At 45.5% G+C, this 17,500-nt stretch overlaps 1 protein-coding gene across 1 annotated transcript in view; it reads left to right on the top strand.

Annotated features, from left to right (window-relative positions):
* The window catches only part of LOC133546172 (uncharacterized), a 24,360-nt gene extending 7,677 nt beyond the window's left edge, over positions 1-16,683 (top strand). Inside the window, exons 2-6 of the mRNA XM_061892033.1 lie at positions 2,364-2,578; positions 5,752-5,854; positions 5,953-6,048; positions 6,993-7,507; positions 9,090-16,683. Of these exons, the coding sequence (XP_061748017.1) occupies positions 2,364-2,578; positions 5,752-5,854; positions 5,953-6,048; positions 6,993-7,507; positions 9,090-10,461 (2,301 nt within the window). The 3' untranslated portion in view covers positions 10,462-16,683. The remainder of the gene's footprint in view (positions 1-2,363; positions 2,579-5,751; positions 5,855-5,952; positions 6,049-6,992; positions 7,508-9,089) is intronic.
* The last annotated feature ends 817 nt before the right edge of the window (positions 16,684-17,500 follow it).

The following is a 17,500-nucleotide window of genomic DNA, read 5'->3' as shown; positions in this document are numbered from 1 at the left end:
AGAAAATGTAGTGAAGACAAAGTCGCACCAACAAACTTTTGGACTCAAATTGAGGTTTTAGACGAGATGACTAAAATATTATTTTTGCCTTTACCAGACCAAATCAATTTTTTTTTTTTAAATTTGACTTTTTTCAGCTTACTGTTTAGGGTCGTATGGTGTACCTGTACTAGAATAGTATCGCGGTACTAATGAATCAAAAACGGTACTATACTCTGTTTGAAAAGTACCGGTTCGCCATATATATATTTTTTATAGCCATGACATTTCTTATAAGTACCATTATCACTGTAGGGCGAGGAATAGCTAAACATGCTTCACTACACACCGTAGGAGGATACAAAAATACCTTGGGTGGATCCACAGCTGACATCCACTGTAATGATACCAAGTACAAGAGCGTATCTAGTACATCGATATTTTGGATCGTCATAAAATCTTTTCTCCTTTTTAAAAATGTATATTATGTTTATAAACTCAGGAACTACGTCCCTAGACACATGAGGACTTTGAATATGACCAAGGTGTGATCCTGTAACTATTTGGTATCGCATCGATACCTAAATGTGTGGTATCATCCAAAACTAGTGTCAAGTATCAAAGAAGAGAATAATAAGTGATTATTACATTTGAACAGAAGTGTAGATAGAACATGTTAAAAAAAGGAAATAAGCAGATATTAACAGTAAATGACAGAGTAGATTAATAATCATTTTTTACAGTTTGTCCCTCATAATGTGTATAAAATAATAGGTGTATAAATGACACAATATGTTACTGCAGACTAATTAGGAGTCTTTGTTTGTTTACTTCCTACTAAAAGACAAGTTGTTTAGTATGTTCAACATTTTATTTAAGGGCAAATTTGCAATAATAAACATATGTTTCATGTACACTAACATTTTTGGTTAAAATAAAGGCAATAATTACATTTTTTGTGGTCCCTATATTCAATTGAGTAGACTACAAAGACAAGATATTTCATGTTCACACTGTGAAACTTACATTTTTTTTGCAAATAATCATGAACTTAGAATATAATGGCAGCAACACATTGTAAAAAAGGCATTTTTACCAGTGTGTTACATGGCCTTTCCTTTTAACAAAACTCAGTGCAGGTTTGGGAACTGAGGAGACACATTTTTGAAGTGGAATTATTTCCCATTCTTGCTTGATGTACAGCTTAAGTTGTTCAACAGGTCGGGGTCTCCAATGTGGTATTTTAGGCTTCATAATGCACCACACATTTTCAATGGGGGACAGGTCTGGACTACAGGCAGGCCAGTCCAGTACCCGCATTCTTTTACTATGAAGCCACGCTGTTGTAACACGTGGCTAGGCATAGTCTTGCTGAAATAAACAGGGGCGTCCATAATAGCGTTGCTTGTTTCCAAAAACAATTTGAAATGTTGACTCGTCAGACCACAGAACACTTTTCCACTTTGCATCAGTCCATCTTAGATGAGCTCGAGCCCAGTGGAGCCGGCAGAGTTTGTGGGTGTTGTTGATAAATGGCTTTCGCTTTGCATAGTGAAGTTTTAACTTGCACTTACAGATGTAGCAACCAACTATAGTTTCTGACAGTGGTTTTCTGATGTGTTCCTCAGCCCATGTGGTGATATCCTTTACACACTGATGTCACTTTTTGATGCAGTTCCGCCTGAGGGATGGAAGGTCCATAATATCATGGCTTATGTGCAGGGATTTCTCCAGATTCTCTGAACTTTTTCACAATATTTCAAACCGTAGATGGTGAAATCTCTAAATTCCTTGCAATAGCTGCTTGAGAAATGTTGTTCTTAAACAATTTGCTCAGGCATTTGTTGACAAAGTGGTGACTCTCGCCCAGTCCTTGTTTGTGAATGAGTGAGCATTTCATGGAAGCTGCTTTTATAGCCAATCATGGCACCCACCTGTTCCCAATTAGCCTGTTCACCTGTGGGATGTTCCAAATACGTGTTTGATGAGCATTTCTCAACTTTCTCAGTCTTTTTTGCCACTTTTGCCAGCTTTTTTGAAACATGTTGCAGGCATCAAATTCCAAATGAGCTAATATTTGCAAAAAATAACAAAATTTACCGGTTTGAACGTTAAGTATCTTGTCTTTGCAGTCCATGCAATTGAATATAAGTTGAAAAGGATTTGCAAATCATTGTATTCTCTTTTTATTTATCATTTACACAACGGGACATCTTCACTGGTTTTGGGTTTTGTAGTTAGTGTCTCGTGGGTTTCAAGATTGTCATTAATGAAGGTAAGTAGAGAGCCACAAAATATGAATTTGAGATTCTTGCGTTCCTGCAGCCTGAGTAGAAAAGAGTATGGTGTTTTTCATTTTCCCGCCTCTCTGGGCTTGTTTTCAGCTGACCAGTGGGCGGAGCCTGTCACACCTGAGCCAGCGTGATGCTCTGCGCATCCTGAAGGCGAGTCAGCTTCCTGTCACCATGCAGGTCAAGACTCAGAGGGGCCGCGACACGGACGGGGCGGCCTGGGAGCGCCTCCCCCTCAACCTGCAGCACCTGAACCTGCCCATGATGGGGGCGGGGCTTAATGCCACAAGCCCCTCCTACCAGGAAAGGTGATGAGCATCTTTCTCTTTTTGCCTCCACTAAAATGCAGATTATTATATTTTTACAAAGTCTCTTGAGACACTCCTGGGCTTTATTCGAGTTCCGAGAATGAGTTTGTTAGAAGATAATTCTGACTAAATATTAGGCCGATTCTAATTCGATTCATACATTTAAAAAATCGATTAAAATGTTTTTTTGTAAAATTGTTTTTAATAAGAATACTCCATGCAACCAGAAGGAGCTTTTCTAACCTGTAACCTGTTTTCATTATAACTCTTGTATTTTTCTGGACTATAAAGCGCACATATAAGCCACACCCACAAAATTTTAGAAGACACTTTTTCCCCCACATATAAGTCACAGATATATACGTTGTGAAATGAGTCATTTACACAGAAAGATTTCGTAAATCTTTGTTTACATACCTTAATTGTTTCCAAACAATGTTTGTAACATGGCAGTAAAACGGCTGATCAAACAAAACAGAGGTCGTGGTCATGAACCCACTAACTGCAGAAACAATACAAGAAAAATGCCATTGTAAGTTAATAATACTAACACAGTCACTTGTAAACGTGTTGGCGTATTGGCTAATGCTAACGACGCTAGCTTCATTTCACTATGATAGCATGTACAAATATGCTTGAAAACACTCCTGCACACATCACACATGGAACGGTTTAGTAAGTATGATTTATTTTAGTTACATTGTAAAACTTATAGACGTTGCTTGGAGTGATGAATGAAGAATCCTTTTGAGGACGGTTTCACTTTTGGTTTAAGGCATCAAAACAGGAAGTACATTTTCAACTCGCAACACCTGTGGTGAGCGAACTCGTCCAAAAGACGGTGCCGGAGCAGAAACAAGAACACAACATTTCAGTGTCTCTTCTTCAATCAATCAATCAATGTTTACTTATATAGCCTAAATCACTAGTGTCTCAAAGGGCTGCACAAACCACCACGACATCCTCGGTAGGCCCACATAAGGGCAAGGAAAACTCACACCCAGTGGGACATTGGTGACAATAATGACCCAGTGGGACGTCGGTGACAATGATGACTATGAGAACCTTAGAGAGGAGGAAAGCAATGGATGTCGAGCAGGTCTAACATGATACTGTGAAAGTTCAATCCACAATGGATACAACACAGTCGCGAGAGTCCAGTCCAAACACAGCAGCGAGAGTCCCGTTCACAGCGGAGCCAGCAGGAAACCATCCCAAGGGTAGCGGACCAGCAGCGCAGAGATGTCCCCAGCCGATACACAGAGGGACATAGAAGAAAAAGAAAAGAAACGGCAGATCAACTGGTCTAAAAAGGGAGTCTATTTAAAGGCTAGAGTATACAAATGAGTTTTAAGGTGAGACTTAAATGCTTCTACTGAGGTGGCATCGCGAACTGTTACCGGGAGGGCATTCCAGAGTACTGGAGCCCGAACGGAAAATGCTCTATAGCCCGCAGACTTTTTTTGGGCTTTGGGAATCACTAATAAGCCGGAGTCCTTTGAACGCAGATTTCTTGCCGGGACATATGGTACAATACAATCGGCAAGATAAGATGGAGCTAGACCGTGTAGTATTTTATACGTAAGTAGTAAAACCTTAAAGTCACATCTTAAGTGCACAGGAAGCCAGTGCAGGTGAGCCAGTACAGGCGTAATGTGATCAAACTTTCTTGTTCTTGTCAAAAGTCTAGCAGCCGCATTTTGTACCAACTGTAATCTTTTAATGCTAGACATGGGGAGACCCGAAAATAATACGTTACAGTAGTCGAGGCGAGACGTAACAAACGCATGGATAATGATCTCAGCGTCTTTAGTGGACAGAATGGAGCGAATTTTAGCGATGTTACGGAGATGAAAGAAGGCCGTTTTAGTAACGCTTTTAATGTGTGCCTCAAAGGAGAGAGTTGGGTCGAAGATAATACCCAGATTCTTTACCGTGTCGCCTTGTTTAATTGTTTGGTTGTCAAATGTTAGAGTTGTATTATTAAATAGAGTTCGGTGTCTAGCAGGACCGATAATCAGCATTTCCGTTTTTTTGGCGTTGAGTTGCAAAAAGTTAGCGGACATCCATTGTTTAATTTCATTAAGACACGCCTCCAGCTGACTACAATCCGGCGTGTTGGTCAGCTTTAGGGGCATGTACAGTTGGGTGTCATCAGCATAACAGTGAAAGCTAATACCGTATTTGTGTATGATGTCACCTAGCGGCAGCATGTAGATGCTGAAGAGTGCAGGGCCTGTCTGATGAAAGAAATTGAGCACAAAACATTATGAACATAAGCAAAGAAAAATCTATAAATTAGCCGCACTGGTTTATTAGCCGCCGGGTTCAAAGCAAAGGAAAAATGCATCAGCTTATGGTTTGGAATTTACAGTACAATACCAAATAGTACATTGAGAAAATCGCATTGAATCGAGAATCGATTCTGAATCAAATTGTCACCCCAGGAATCGGAATCAGATCAAATTGTTGGGTGCCCAAAGATTCCCTCCATTTATTTACTTCCGCTTATGCGAGGTCGGGTCGCGGGGGCAGCAGCCTAAGCAGGGAAGCCCAGACTTCCCTCTCCCCAGCCACTTGGTCCAGCTCCTCCCGGGGGATCCCGAGGTGTTCCCAGGCCAGCCGGGAGACATAGTCTTCCCAACGTCTCCTGGGTCCTCCCTGTGGCCTCCTACCGATTGGGCGTGCCTTAAACACCTCCCTAGGGTGGCGTCTAGGTGGCATCCTGACCAGATGCCCGAACCACCTCATTTAGCTCCTCTCCATGTGGAGGAGCAGCGGCTTTACTTTGAGCTCCTCCCGGATGACAGAGCTTCTCACCCTATCTCTAAGGGAGGAAACTCATTTGGGCCGCTTGTACCCGTGATCTTGTCCTTCCGGTCATAACCCAAAGATCATGACCATAGGTGATGATGGGAACGTAGATCGACCGGTAAATTGAGAGCTTTGCCGTCCGGCTCACCTCCTTCTTTACCACAACGGATCGATAAAGCATCCGCATTACTGAAGACGCCGCACTGATCCGCCTGTCCATCTCACCATCCACTCTTCCCTCCCTCGTGAACAAGACTCCGAGGTACTTGAACTCCTCCACTTGGGGACAAGATCTCTTCCCCAAAGAGTCACACCCCTAATTAAGATGTCTACAAAACTGCTGTGCTTGCTCCTTCCAGGCATTATTACAACCACTTGTCCCTGCCACAAGATCACTGCGACGGAGGACACTACGGCTACATCTCCGGCTCCCAGAGAGACACCGTGGACATCAACCATCAGGTGAGGCTTGCAGGCCACCGCCTTCGTTCTGTGCACACGTCTAACAGAAACCCTGCACTCCTTCCCATGTCCACTCTGCCGCATTGTGGCTGAACCAGGATGCGGAAGTGAGCGGCCATCGAGCTAAGGAGCAGAGCTGCCTGATGGGATGTTGCAACGTCGGTCCGGACGAGCCCAAAGGCTACCACAGCCAGGTAACGAGGCCACGTGGGAGCTGCGTGCTGGTGAATCTGTTATGGTTTAAACAAGGGGAGATGACGGTAGACTGACACCAGGTGGCAGTAATGTCCAAATATTTATTTTATATAAATATATATATATGTAAAATCAAACAATAGAAAATAAACTAAGGAAATGGAGTGTGAACTAGATCCAAAAGGGAATGGGTGACAGACTATGTGAAGTATTTAGCTGAGGTTTGTGTTACCAAATGTTGTGAAGAGACGAAAGAACACAGAAGTCCATGGGGCAGGCAGAGGATCCAGGGCGAACGAGAGGCGTCGAGAGAAACGTGTCCAAGCGGGAGGTTGAGAATCCAAAAGGGCAGTCCGGGAGGCAAGGGGAACAACAGGGGATCACAGGAGAACACGAGGAGCGCTGCGGGAAGACAACAGGAACATCAGACACAACACGTGAGTCGCAGGGGAAGAGCGAGTACGCGGGATGTAACTAGATACAGGATGCTTACTCATGTACGGAAGACTAGCGAGCGATGGCAGGTAGTCCAGGCTTAAGAAGGCAGATCGCTCATTAAGGACAGGTGTGTTGATTGCTGGAAAATGATCGCACCTGGTGGCTGCTGCAGGGCGGCGACGCGCACGGCGTGTCCCTGGATATACGCGGTCGCGGGCGTGTCCCGAGGAGCGCACAGACGGATAAACGGCGTTGGCAGGAGTCCTAGCCGTAACAGAATCCGAGTTTTACCCCGGTGGCGGATTAAGGGCACCGATGTTAAACAACCTGCAAGTCCCGACGATAAATCCATAGATTAGCCTCACCTTGTATAAACTGCAGGGTTGAAAGCTCAGGAAATAAGTAGGGGCTTAGTGTACAGAAAATACATTTTGTTGCCAATCGTCATACGTGTTTATGCGGTAATGCGGATTATTCTGCATGTCAACCTTGCTTCCTGTGGCAGACGGACGATGACGACTTCATGCTGGAGAAGCCTCTGGGCTTCCTGCCCCTCCACCACGAGCTGGACAGCGGTCTGGGCTGGACCGATGGTTCCCTCCACCAAGGCGACCTCTCGGGCATGGAGACCGAGGAGGCGGGGCTTGAGGACTGCCATCCCCACGGAGCCCCGGGCCACGGGGGCTGCGGAGCCTTCGGAGGCGGGGGCTCCCCTTCCTCCGAGTCCTTCATCTCCTCGGAGCTCAGCGACTCTGGCTTCTACAGCGTCAGCACCGGGGAGTTCCGCCACTTCCAGAGGATGCTGGAGAAACGGATGCGGCTGTACAACGCTCGGCTGCAGCATCAGGGAGAAACGTGCGAGAGGAGGGAGCGGCGCGACAGCTGCCCAATGAGCCACCGCGAGCTGCTGGAGGCCATTCCGGAGACGCTGAGTATGCAGCCGCCGTGTCAGCGCTTGCAGTTGGGCATGGAGGAAACCACGGGGCCCGTGTTGGACATCCCAACAGGGGGCCTGTTCAGGTATGTGACTCAAGATCGAATTGTGTCCTTGTCTACCAAAGCAAAGCAGATCATCAGTTGCGGACAAAAATGGATTTATTCAAAGCCAATGTGGGTCACCTAATACTGAGCTTGTTTCCATGGAAACAGCCAAGGATTCCGCAGATAAAAAAAATTGCAAACGATGTCTCACTCACGAGGCTGAAAAGAACAACACTACTCAGCTAGAGATATCTGCTTCACGTCAGGTTTTCGTTCTGCATGTTTGGTGAAATAGAAATAATGAACAAACAGGACGACGCCGCAAACCAACAACAGATGCAGAGAAACAGGAAGGACTGAATAAAATCAGACCTATGTGAGATTCAATCGTGTTTATCACAGTGGCAGATTTCTATTCCGATCAATGGTACGAATAAAAACACGGAAGAGCACAGATGCCGAACTCAATGCTCTAGAGCAGGGGTGTCAAACGTAAGGCCCGAGGGCCGGGTCAGGCTCGCGAACAGGTTTTATCAGTCAATAAAACACATAAAATACAATAGAAAATAATATTTAAAAAAACATGAATCAATAGGTAGCTCTGAAGTTATTAAAAGATTTCAAGTATTATAAGTAAAAAAAAATATCAACTTACTGCTGACATTTTCTTGGGACATCTTCTAATGACTTTTTATACGCGGGTGAGGATGAATAGTTTCAGTTATCCATTTGTTGCTGTTGGTTTAAAAATAATGAAATAATGAAATTCAGGGTCAATTTTGTGACGTTATCACGAGGCTATTAGTCACCTTGTAGAATTGTTCCTTGAATGTTCCTAGAATGAGAATCAGCACCTCCAAATCCGAGTCCATGGTTCTCTCCCGGAAAAGGGTGGAGTGCCATCTCCAGGTTGGGGAGGAGACCCTGCCCCAAGTGGAGGAGTTCAAATACCTAGGACTCTTGTTCACGAGTGAGGGAAGAGTGGATCGTGAGATCGACAGGCGGATCGGTGCGGCGTCTTCAGTAATGCGGACGTTGTACCGATCTGTTGTGGTGAAGAAGGAGCTGAGCCGGAAGGCAAAGCTCTCAATTTACCGGTCGATCTACGTTCCCATCCTCAACTATGGTCATGAGCTTTGGCTTATGACTGAAAGGATTAGATCACGGGTACAAGCGGCCCAAATGAGTTTCATCCGCCGTGTGGCGGGTCTCTCCCTTAGAGATAGGGTGAGAAGCTCTGCCATCCGGGAGGAACTCAAAGTAAAGCCGCTGCTCCTCCACATCGAGAGGAGCCAAATGAGGTGGTTCGGGCATCTGGTCAGGATGCCACCCGAACGCCTCCCTAGGGAGGTGTTTAGGGCACTTCCAACCGGTAGGAGGCCACGGGGAAGACCCAGGACACGTTGGGAAGACTATGTCTCCCGGCTGGCCTGGGAACGCCTCGGGATCCCCCGGGAGGAGCTAGACAAAGTGGCTGGGGAGAGGGAAGTCTGGGCTTCCCTGCTTAGGCTGCTGCACCCGCGACCCGACCTCGGATAAGCGGAAGAAGATGGATGGATGGATGGATGGATAGAATAGTTCCTCCTATGAGTTCTGACTTTGTGCATTCATTTGTTTCCAGGGTGTCATCAGTCCAGTTCCACAAAACGGATCGGCCCTGTCTGAACCGTCACAGCTCAAGCAGCGGCGCCCTCTTTAACCCCTCCCACGCGCACGCACCGGCGTCACGAATGAGCGTCCCAGCCCTCTCCACCTGCAGTACCCCCTCCAGCCACCGGAGGCCTCTAGCACCTATGCAGCAGCACCATCAAGGCTCCAGCTCCGTTGGAATGCTGAGGAGAAGCCGTACGCTGCACCATCGTCCACCAACGCAGGAATACCGGCGCCGGGCCAGTCATCCGGCGTCCCCCTCCTACTGCGCAGCCACCCTGCACCACTGTGGGGGGGTCACGCCACATAGCGTCTTGCAACCGGGCCTACCGGAGGAGACAGAGCTGGTAGCAGACGAGATGGTTTCACACCCAGCAGACCTGTCACCACAACAGCACCCCTTGGGTCATATCAGGGGTCCCTGCTACAATAGCAACCCGAACGGCCAGCTCACTCACCACGACTGGTGGCACGCGCAACAAATGGGGTTGATCACCGACCCGGTGGTGGCGGAACGGGACCAAGAAATGGAACTGGAACAGAACAGGCAAATGGAGACTCTAGAGAGGGAAGCGCAGATTCAGGAGGAAGTGGACCGAGAGAGACAGCAGGAGATGCAAAGGAGCCGGAGCAGAGAGCAACAGCACCTGCAGAGCGTGATGCAACCTGTCCAGCCGGGGGACGTCAACGACACATGGCCTAAACCCGCCATCCGCCAGTCGCAGTGTGGCGGAGGATGTCGAGGTCTTTACAGCACCCTGGAGGGCCACACAGGGACTGGCTCTATCATTGGTCTGGATGCAAATAAAGAACAATTGGATGCACAGCCAAGCCCTAACCCTTCCTCCGGGCTACACACCAAAATGAACCCTTGCTCTAAAGCCAACATGACTTCTCGGATCTCCAGGAACCAGTTCCTGAGGGACCGGGCCTCTCAGCTGGCTGACGAGCGCAGCGGGATGAGCACGGACGACGAGACCAACACGGACATGCTGCTAGGTCGATACTGGAGCCGAACGGAGAGAAGGGAACACTTCCTGCTCGCCCGCGAGCAGAAGCAGCAGCAGGCAAGAGGAGGGGGTGTGCGCGAGGTCTCCAGCAGGGGTGGCGCCCCCGCCGCCGAGCGAGGCGGGCCGGACGGCCGAGCAGGTGGCGCTTCCACAGAAGGACGGTGCAGTACGGTCCTGGAGCTGAGTCAGAGGAAGCTGAGTCGGCTGAGGAATCGGAAGATGTTGGACGATTGGACGACCGTGGAGGAGCTGCTGACTCACGGGACCAGGCTGGACAGCCAGGACCACCCAATGATCTGTGCCAGCCCCCTGCTGACCGTCACCACCGTCTGACCGCACGGACGCACATTTCACTGTCCAACACATCCGTGTCCAAGACTGTCAAAGACTTGTCTTTTGGAAGCATGCGGAGCAAATATATTTCTATCACCTTTTGTCACCGTTCACAATTATTAGGACAATAATGTTCAACACAGGTGCACATTTACCTTGACTCCTTCTCACTGGGTCCTTACGAAAGTCAAGTTGTGTAACGCCGATTCATTTCATAGAAAAGTTGTATCATCATTGGATTAACGCTCAATGACTTGCGGACAAAGTTGCGCCCAAAGATGTTTTTGTTTATTGCGACCGTCTTTTTCAAACAATCTCGCTCAAATTTCCCACACATGTGCTTGTCATTCCCCTGAAAAAGTGTGCCAAACTTCTTTGCAATTCGACCAAACACCGTAAAGTTACAGCCGGTATGACTCACAGGGACTGATTATTAACGACCCCCACCAGGTGGTGTATTTGTCAGGTAAATATGAACGAAACGAAACAAGGTGTGTTTTCTTTTACAGTACGGGCCTGATTTACTGAAGGTGTGCGTGTTATGACCCGCTACCCGGATCATATTCTGTTTACGTTGTCTAAGTCACTTGTGTTTTCAGCACCTCTTGATTTTGTTTGTCTCAGTTGCCATGGATTCCGCACCACTGTAACGACCGGGTCGCATCGTGGTGCGGAATTCGTTTTTCTAGGAATGCAGACAGGTTTTGGACACAGCGTGAAGGTAGGAACAAATGATTTATTTAGAAATAAATCAGACTTAAACAAAGGAAAACGTGCTCATAGCACTTAAGGCAAAACACTAAAAGAGCTAGCATGGGAGCTAGAACATAAAGAGCCTAGCGTGGAAGCTAGCAGGTAGCGAGCAGGAAACAGACGTCGTCACTTGTACGAAAACAAACTAGGAAGCCAGACCGAGTGAGGCCAAGGCATAACAGGTTCGCGTCCCGAGAACTAACCAGAGGCAGGTGAATGTAATTTGCCGTCATGGCAACTGAGACAAACAAAATCAAGAGGTGCTGAAAACACAAGTGACTTAGACAATGTAAACAGAATATGATCCGGGTTGCGGATCATAACAGTGCGTGTACTAAATCACGTGCAAACTTGAAAGCGCACGCAAAGCCGATCTACTTAACGTAATCTGTCTTCATTAATATGCAAAATATATGTGGATCGTCGGAACGGCCACGATACTGGGAAGTGAAAATGCAAACATAAATATTTAGCACACGCAGCCTGATTTTCTAAACGAGCAAGTGATTGCGGCGCCTAAATTAGCGTCTTTATTTAGCATTTCTGAAACGCCCGTGCAAACAGGATCAGTGTCAACGCTGCAAAGACAGAATCCTCGGTCCTTCATATTTGACTGTCCGAAACAAAAATAATAATAATAAAGTAATTGGACATATTGTCTATTCAGCAACATCTGTTTATCATTTTAAAATGCATGCTGGGCGTATCTTAAGGAGCGGAATAGAAAATGAAGTGAATTAGTGAGTTCTATTTATATAGCACTTTTTCTCTAGTGACTCAAAGCGCTTTACATAGTGACACCCAATATCTAAGTTACATTTAAAGCAGTGTGGGTGGCACTGGGAGCAGGTGGGCAAAGTGTCTTGCCCAAGGACACAACGGCACTGACTAGGATGGCAGAAGTGGGAATCGAACCTGGAGCCCTCAAGTTACTGACACGGCCACTCTACCAACCGAGCTATACCGCCTGGACTAATCGAATTGATGCGTTTTTATCGACTATATATTACTAACATATCTCGTGTTGCCGGTTTGGTGGCTGCAGGATTAGGTCTCTGCTTTTGGCGGATGATGTGGTCCTTCTAGCTTCATCCGGCCAGGATCTTCAGCTCTCACTGGATTGGTTAACAGCTGAGTGTGAAGCGACTGGGATGAAAATCAACACTTTCATGTCCGGGTCCATGGTTCTCACCCGTAAAAAGGTGGAGTGCCATCTCCGGGTTGTGGAGGAGATTTTTCCCCAAGTGGAGTAGTTCAGGCCCCTCTGGGTCTTGTTCACGAGTGAGGGAAGAGTGGATTGTGAGATCGACAGGCGGATCGGTCTGCAGTAACACGGACACTGCATCGATCCGTTGTGGTGAAGAAGTAGCTGAGCCGGAAGGCAAAGCTCTCAATTTACCAGTCGATCTATGTCCTCATCCTCACCTATGGTCATGAGCTTTGGGTTATGACCGAAAGGACAAGATCGGGCAGAAATGAGTTTCCTCCGTCGGGTGACGAGGCTCTCCCTTAAAGATAGGGTGAGAAGATCCTTGGTCACAAAACAGCCTGGATCTTGCGTCAGGTCCTGCTTCCTCTCTGCTTTGTAGATCTCGGGTCAAGACAAGATATTCCTGTGGATCACAATAGATCAGAGAAACTGACACCTTCATGTCGCTTCCCATCATCCACAGTGGAGTTTTACAAGCCTTTTGCTTGATAAGATCAAAGACAGCTTTTTTCATCTTGCCGGGAACTTATGGAAACAGAAAGTTTTGTGATACCGTATTTCCTTGAATTTCCGCCAGGTATATAGTATGTGCCTGCCTAGAATTACTGCCGGGTCAAACTCGTTTCGCGAAATAATTAACGCATGCTTAGTATTACCAGCGACTCAGGATTAACGCCGGGTCAAACTCGTTTGGCAAAATATTATTTTTATTAGCGCATGTCTAGAATTTCCGCCGGGTCAAACTCGTCACGTCACGAGTGACACTTCACCTGTCATCATTTTCAAAATGGAGGAGGCTGATTTCAATCATTTGAAATCGCATAAAGAGAAGAAGATTAAAAGCTATTCAGTAGGATTTAAGGTCCAAGCTATTGAATATGCTAAAAAGAACAGTAAGCAGCTATGTTTTGTTAATATACCGTAGCTGCGTGTGTCAAATATGAGTCATTAAATGACTCCCGCCTCCTGGTGGTAGAGGGCGCTAGTGATCCTTCTTGCGACTACTCGGCTGCAGAAGAAGTGACAAAAAGCAGTTAGAGTGAGCAGCGATCGTTTATTTTTTCCCCTCGCTTGCACTTTTAACATGGAGGATTACATATCTAAAATAAAACCGTTTTCTAAACTGGACTTTCAATCGAAGCAGGAGGTAATAAAGGAATATCTCCATCGAGACGGAGAGACTTTTAAAACTGAAGAAAGATAAGGAAGACTTCTATAAACAACTTATCGATGCTTTTGATCAGAAGGAGCTCCGCATGGACTTCATTTATAAGTAAAAGTAAGACCATAATAACACTTTTTTAATTAAATCTGCTTTTCATGATGGTATCCTTACATCACACTTAAATTTATAAGCGCAGGCCTAAATTTACCGCATGCCTTTGGTAAACGCCGGAGTGAGAAGAGTTTTTAAATTAATTAGCGCCCGGGCGGCAATTCAATGAAATACGGTAACTTACATACAATCATTCTGACACCCCCCCAACCCCGGAGTCGGAGAATGTGCTTGCCAGCAACTGATTAAAAAAGCAAAGGCGGATGAAGAAAAGGCGGCAATTGTGTGAGCTGTCTGTGTGAAAGACGTCGTTGGTCTTGCGACAAAAGTGGAAGGAAATTGGCTGAACTTTGTTTTGATTTAGGTGTGTGTGTGTGTGTGTGTGTGTGTGTGTGTGTGTGTGTGTGTGTGTGTGTGTGTGTGTGTGTGTGTGTGTGTGCGTGTGTGTGTGTGTGTGTGTGTGTGTGTGTGTGTGTGTGTGTGTGTGTGTGTGTGTGTGTGTGTGTGTGTGTGACTGCAGTCCGTCACCTCCAATGATAGCTTTATGTGCGGGTCACTGTACAGCACTGCTACGACACTAATGTAGAAAGGGGAAAGGCCAAAGTGGTTTGAAGCACTGACGCTCGTTACTCTCAGAGACGACATTTTACAGGACAATGTTTAGATGTCACGATGCGTCGGACTCGCGTCGCCACGGGGAACCGTTGTTAGACGACCAGTCCCCCCGTCATACAGGAGTATAACGAGGAACTCTGCCTCGAGCACATGTGTATCTCTCCACGGCGCCCTCTTCCTGCAGGCTGTCGCTTGTTTACACAAGTACCTGCCCGCGTGTTTACTGACTGGAAAACAAACAAAAAAAAGACACGCCTCAAGACTCAAGCTGGTCTAAACTGCTGCATGGACCGTGATCACGTGGACCTGTGCCCACAGTGCCGGGTCTACACCGGAGGATCAAGTGCAATAATACCTCAGTCTCAGTGTTGGAGGCGCTAGCTATCCATCCAGTCAACGAGTCTTTGAATATTACAAACCCTGTTTCTATATGAGTTGGGAAATTGTGTTAGATGTAAATATAAACAGAATACAATGATTTGCAAATCCTTTTCAAGCCATATTCAGTTGAATATGCTACAAAGACAACATATTTGATGTTCAAACTCATAAACCTTTTTCTTTTTTGCAAATAACATTAACTTTAAATTTGATGCCAGCAACACGTGACAAAGAAGTTGGGAAAGGTGGCAATAAATACTGATAAAGTTGGAGGAATGCTCATCAAACACTTATTTGGAACATCCCACAGGTGTGCAGGCTAATTGGGAACAGGTGGGTGCCATGATTTTTTTGTCCCAAAAAATGCTCAGTCTTTCACAAGAAAGGATGGGGCGAGGTACACCCCTTTGTCCACAACTGCGTGAGCAAATAGTCAAACAGTTTAAGAACAACCTTTCTCAAAGTGCAATTGCAAGAAATTTAGGGATTTCAACATCTACGCTCCATAATATCATCAAAAGGTTCAGAGAATCTGGAGAAATCACTCCACGTAAGCGGCATGGCTGGTAACCAACATTGAATGGCCGTGACCTTCCATCCCTCAGACGGCACTGTATCAAAAACCGACATCAATCTCTAAAGGATATCACCACATGGGCTCAGGAACACTTCAGAAAACCACTGTCACTAAATACAGTTGGTCGCTACATCTGTAAGTGCAAGTTAAAGCTCTACTTTGCAAAGCCAAAGCCATTTATCAACAACATCCAGAAACGGCGCCGGCTTTTCTGGGCCCGAGATCATCTAAGATGGACTGATGCATAGTGGAAAAGTGTTCTGTAGTCTGACGAGTCCACATTTCAAATTGTTTTTGGAAATATATGTCATCGTGTCACCCGGACCAAAGGGGAAGCGAACCATCCAGACTGTTTTCGACGCAAAGTTCAAAAGCCAGCATGTGTGATGGTATGGGGGTGCATTAGTGCCCAAGGCATGGGTAACTTACACATCTGTGATGGCACCATTAATGCTGAAAGGTACATACAGCTTTTGGAACAACATATGCTGCCATCTAAGCTCCATCTTTTTCATGGACGCCCCTGCTTATTTCAGCAAGACAATGCAAAGCCGCTTTCAGCACGTGTTACAACAGCGTGGCTTCATAAATAAAGAGTGCGGGTACTTTCCCAGTCCAGACCTGTCTCCCATGGAAAATGTGTGGCGCATTATGAAGCGTAAAATACGACAGCGGAGACCCCGGACTGTTGAAGGACTGAAGCTCTACATAAAACAAGAATGGGAAAGAATTCCACTTTCAAAGCTTCAACAATTAGTTTCCTCAGTTCCGAAACGTTTATTGAGTGTTTTTAAAATAAAGGTGATGTAACACAGTGGTGAACATGCCCTTTCCCAACTACTTTGGCACGTGTTGCTGGCATCAAATTCTAAGTTAATTGTTATTTGCGAGAAAAAATAAAGTTTATGAGTTTTAACATCAAATATGTTGTCTTTGTAGCATATTCAACTGAATATGGCTTGAAAAAGATTTGCAAATCATTGTATTCTGTTTATATTTACATCTAACACAATTTCCCAACTCATATGGAAACAGGGTTTGTATCTAGGAGACGGACTTGAAGAAAACAAACTTTTTTTCTTTTTTTTTTTTTTTTGCACATCATTTTTGATACAAAGTGTTTCTCTCCCAGGGACCGAGGCCAGTGAAACAACTGTAGATAGAACGGTGTGTGTTGATGTTTTATTTATCTACTATCATAGTTATTTATGGAAGAAAAATGATTTTTATTGTCAACGTGTTTTGAACATATTTGGATATTTTTGTTGTACTTGTTTTATCCTTAGGATTGATGCACATGTTACCTGGAAGCTGGTGATTTATTCTGATTTACAGTAGCTTTTTTTTTTTTTTTTTTAACATGAAGACAAATTGTGAATATTCTTGTCTCTTTAAAGGCTGAATTAAATTGGACTGTTTTGTGTCACATGGCCGCGTGCATTGTGGTTTTGTTGCCGTTCCTCGTAGGACAGGACGGAGTTTGATGTTGGTTTACGCTTTTGGAGACTAAGTCAAAATAATGCAAAAAAATAAGTCTGCTTGCCAACACTCCCGATTTTCCCGGGAGACTCCCGAATTTCAGTGCCCCTCCCGAAATGCTCCCAGGGCAACCATTATCCTGAATTTCTCCTGATTTCCACCCGGACAACTATATTGGGGGCGGGCCTTAAAGGCACGTCCTCTCTCACCTGAAAAGGAGACTATTATATATGTCTCCATTATCCACAGGTTTATCCATAACCCATAAAAAGTAGGAAGGCACGGAGCTATATCTCAGCGTGTGTTTTCTCCAGCCGGCACGTCAATACACTGACACACAACATCCGGATTCCCATCACGCATTGTTTCAAAACTACGGCAAGTAGTAATGTCCAAAAACATAAAAGAGACGAAGCAGAAGAACAAAGATGAGACATGGTGACGGCGAGTAAGAAGAAGAAGTATGTTGCAAGTTCCAAAATGATTGGAAAAAAAAAATCATTTCATCCTGAACAGCTCAAAGGGGAGGGGGTGTGTTGCCTGCAAATTTTGTAGATCAGACTTCTCCATTGAACACGGTGGATGGACGGATATACCCATTCATGAACGGATTATGTGTATATATATATATATATATATATATATATATATATATATATATATATATATATATATATCCATCCATCCATTTTCTACCGCTTATTCCCTTTTGGGGTCGCGGGGGGGCGCTGGCGCCTATCTCAGCTAC

Source organism: Nerophis ophidion, linkage group LG02, assembly GCF_033978795.1.
Source record: "Nerophis ophidion isolate RoL-2023_Sa linkage group LG02, RoL_Noph_v1.0, whole genome shotgun sequence".
Taxonomy (NCBI): Eukaryota; Metazoa; Chordata; class Actinopteri; order Syngnathiformes; family Syngnathidae; genus Nerophis; species Nerophis ophidion.
Note: the sequence above shows the minus strand (reverse complement) of the source record. Positions and strands in the feature narration are given on the sequence as shown.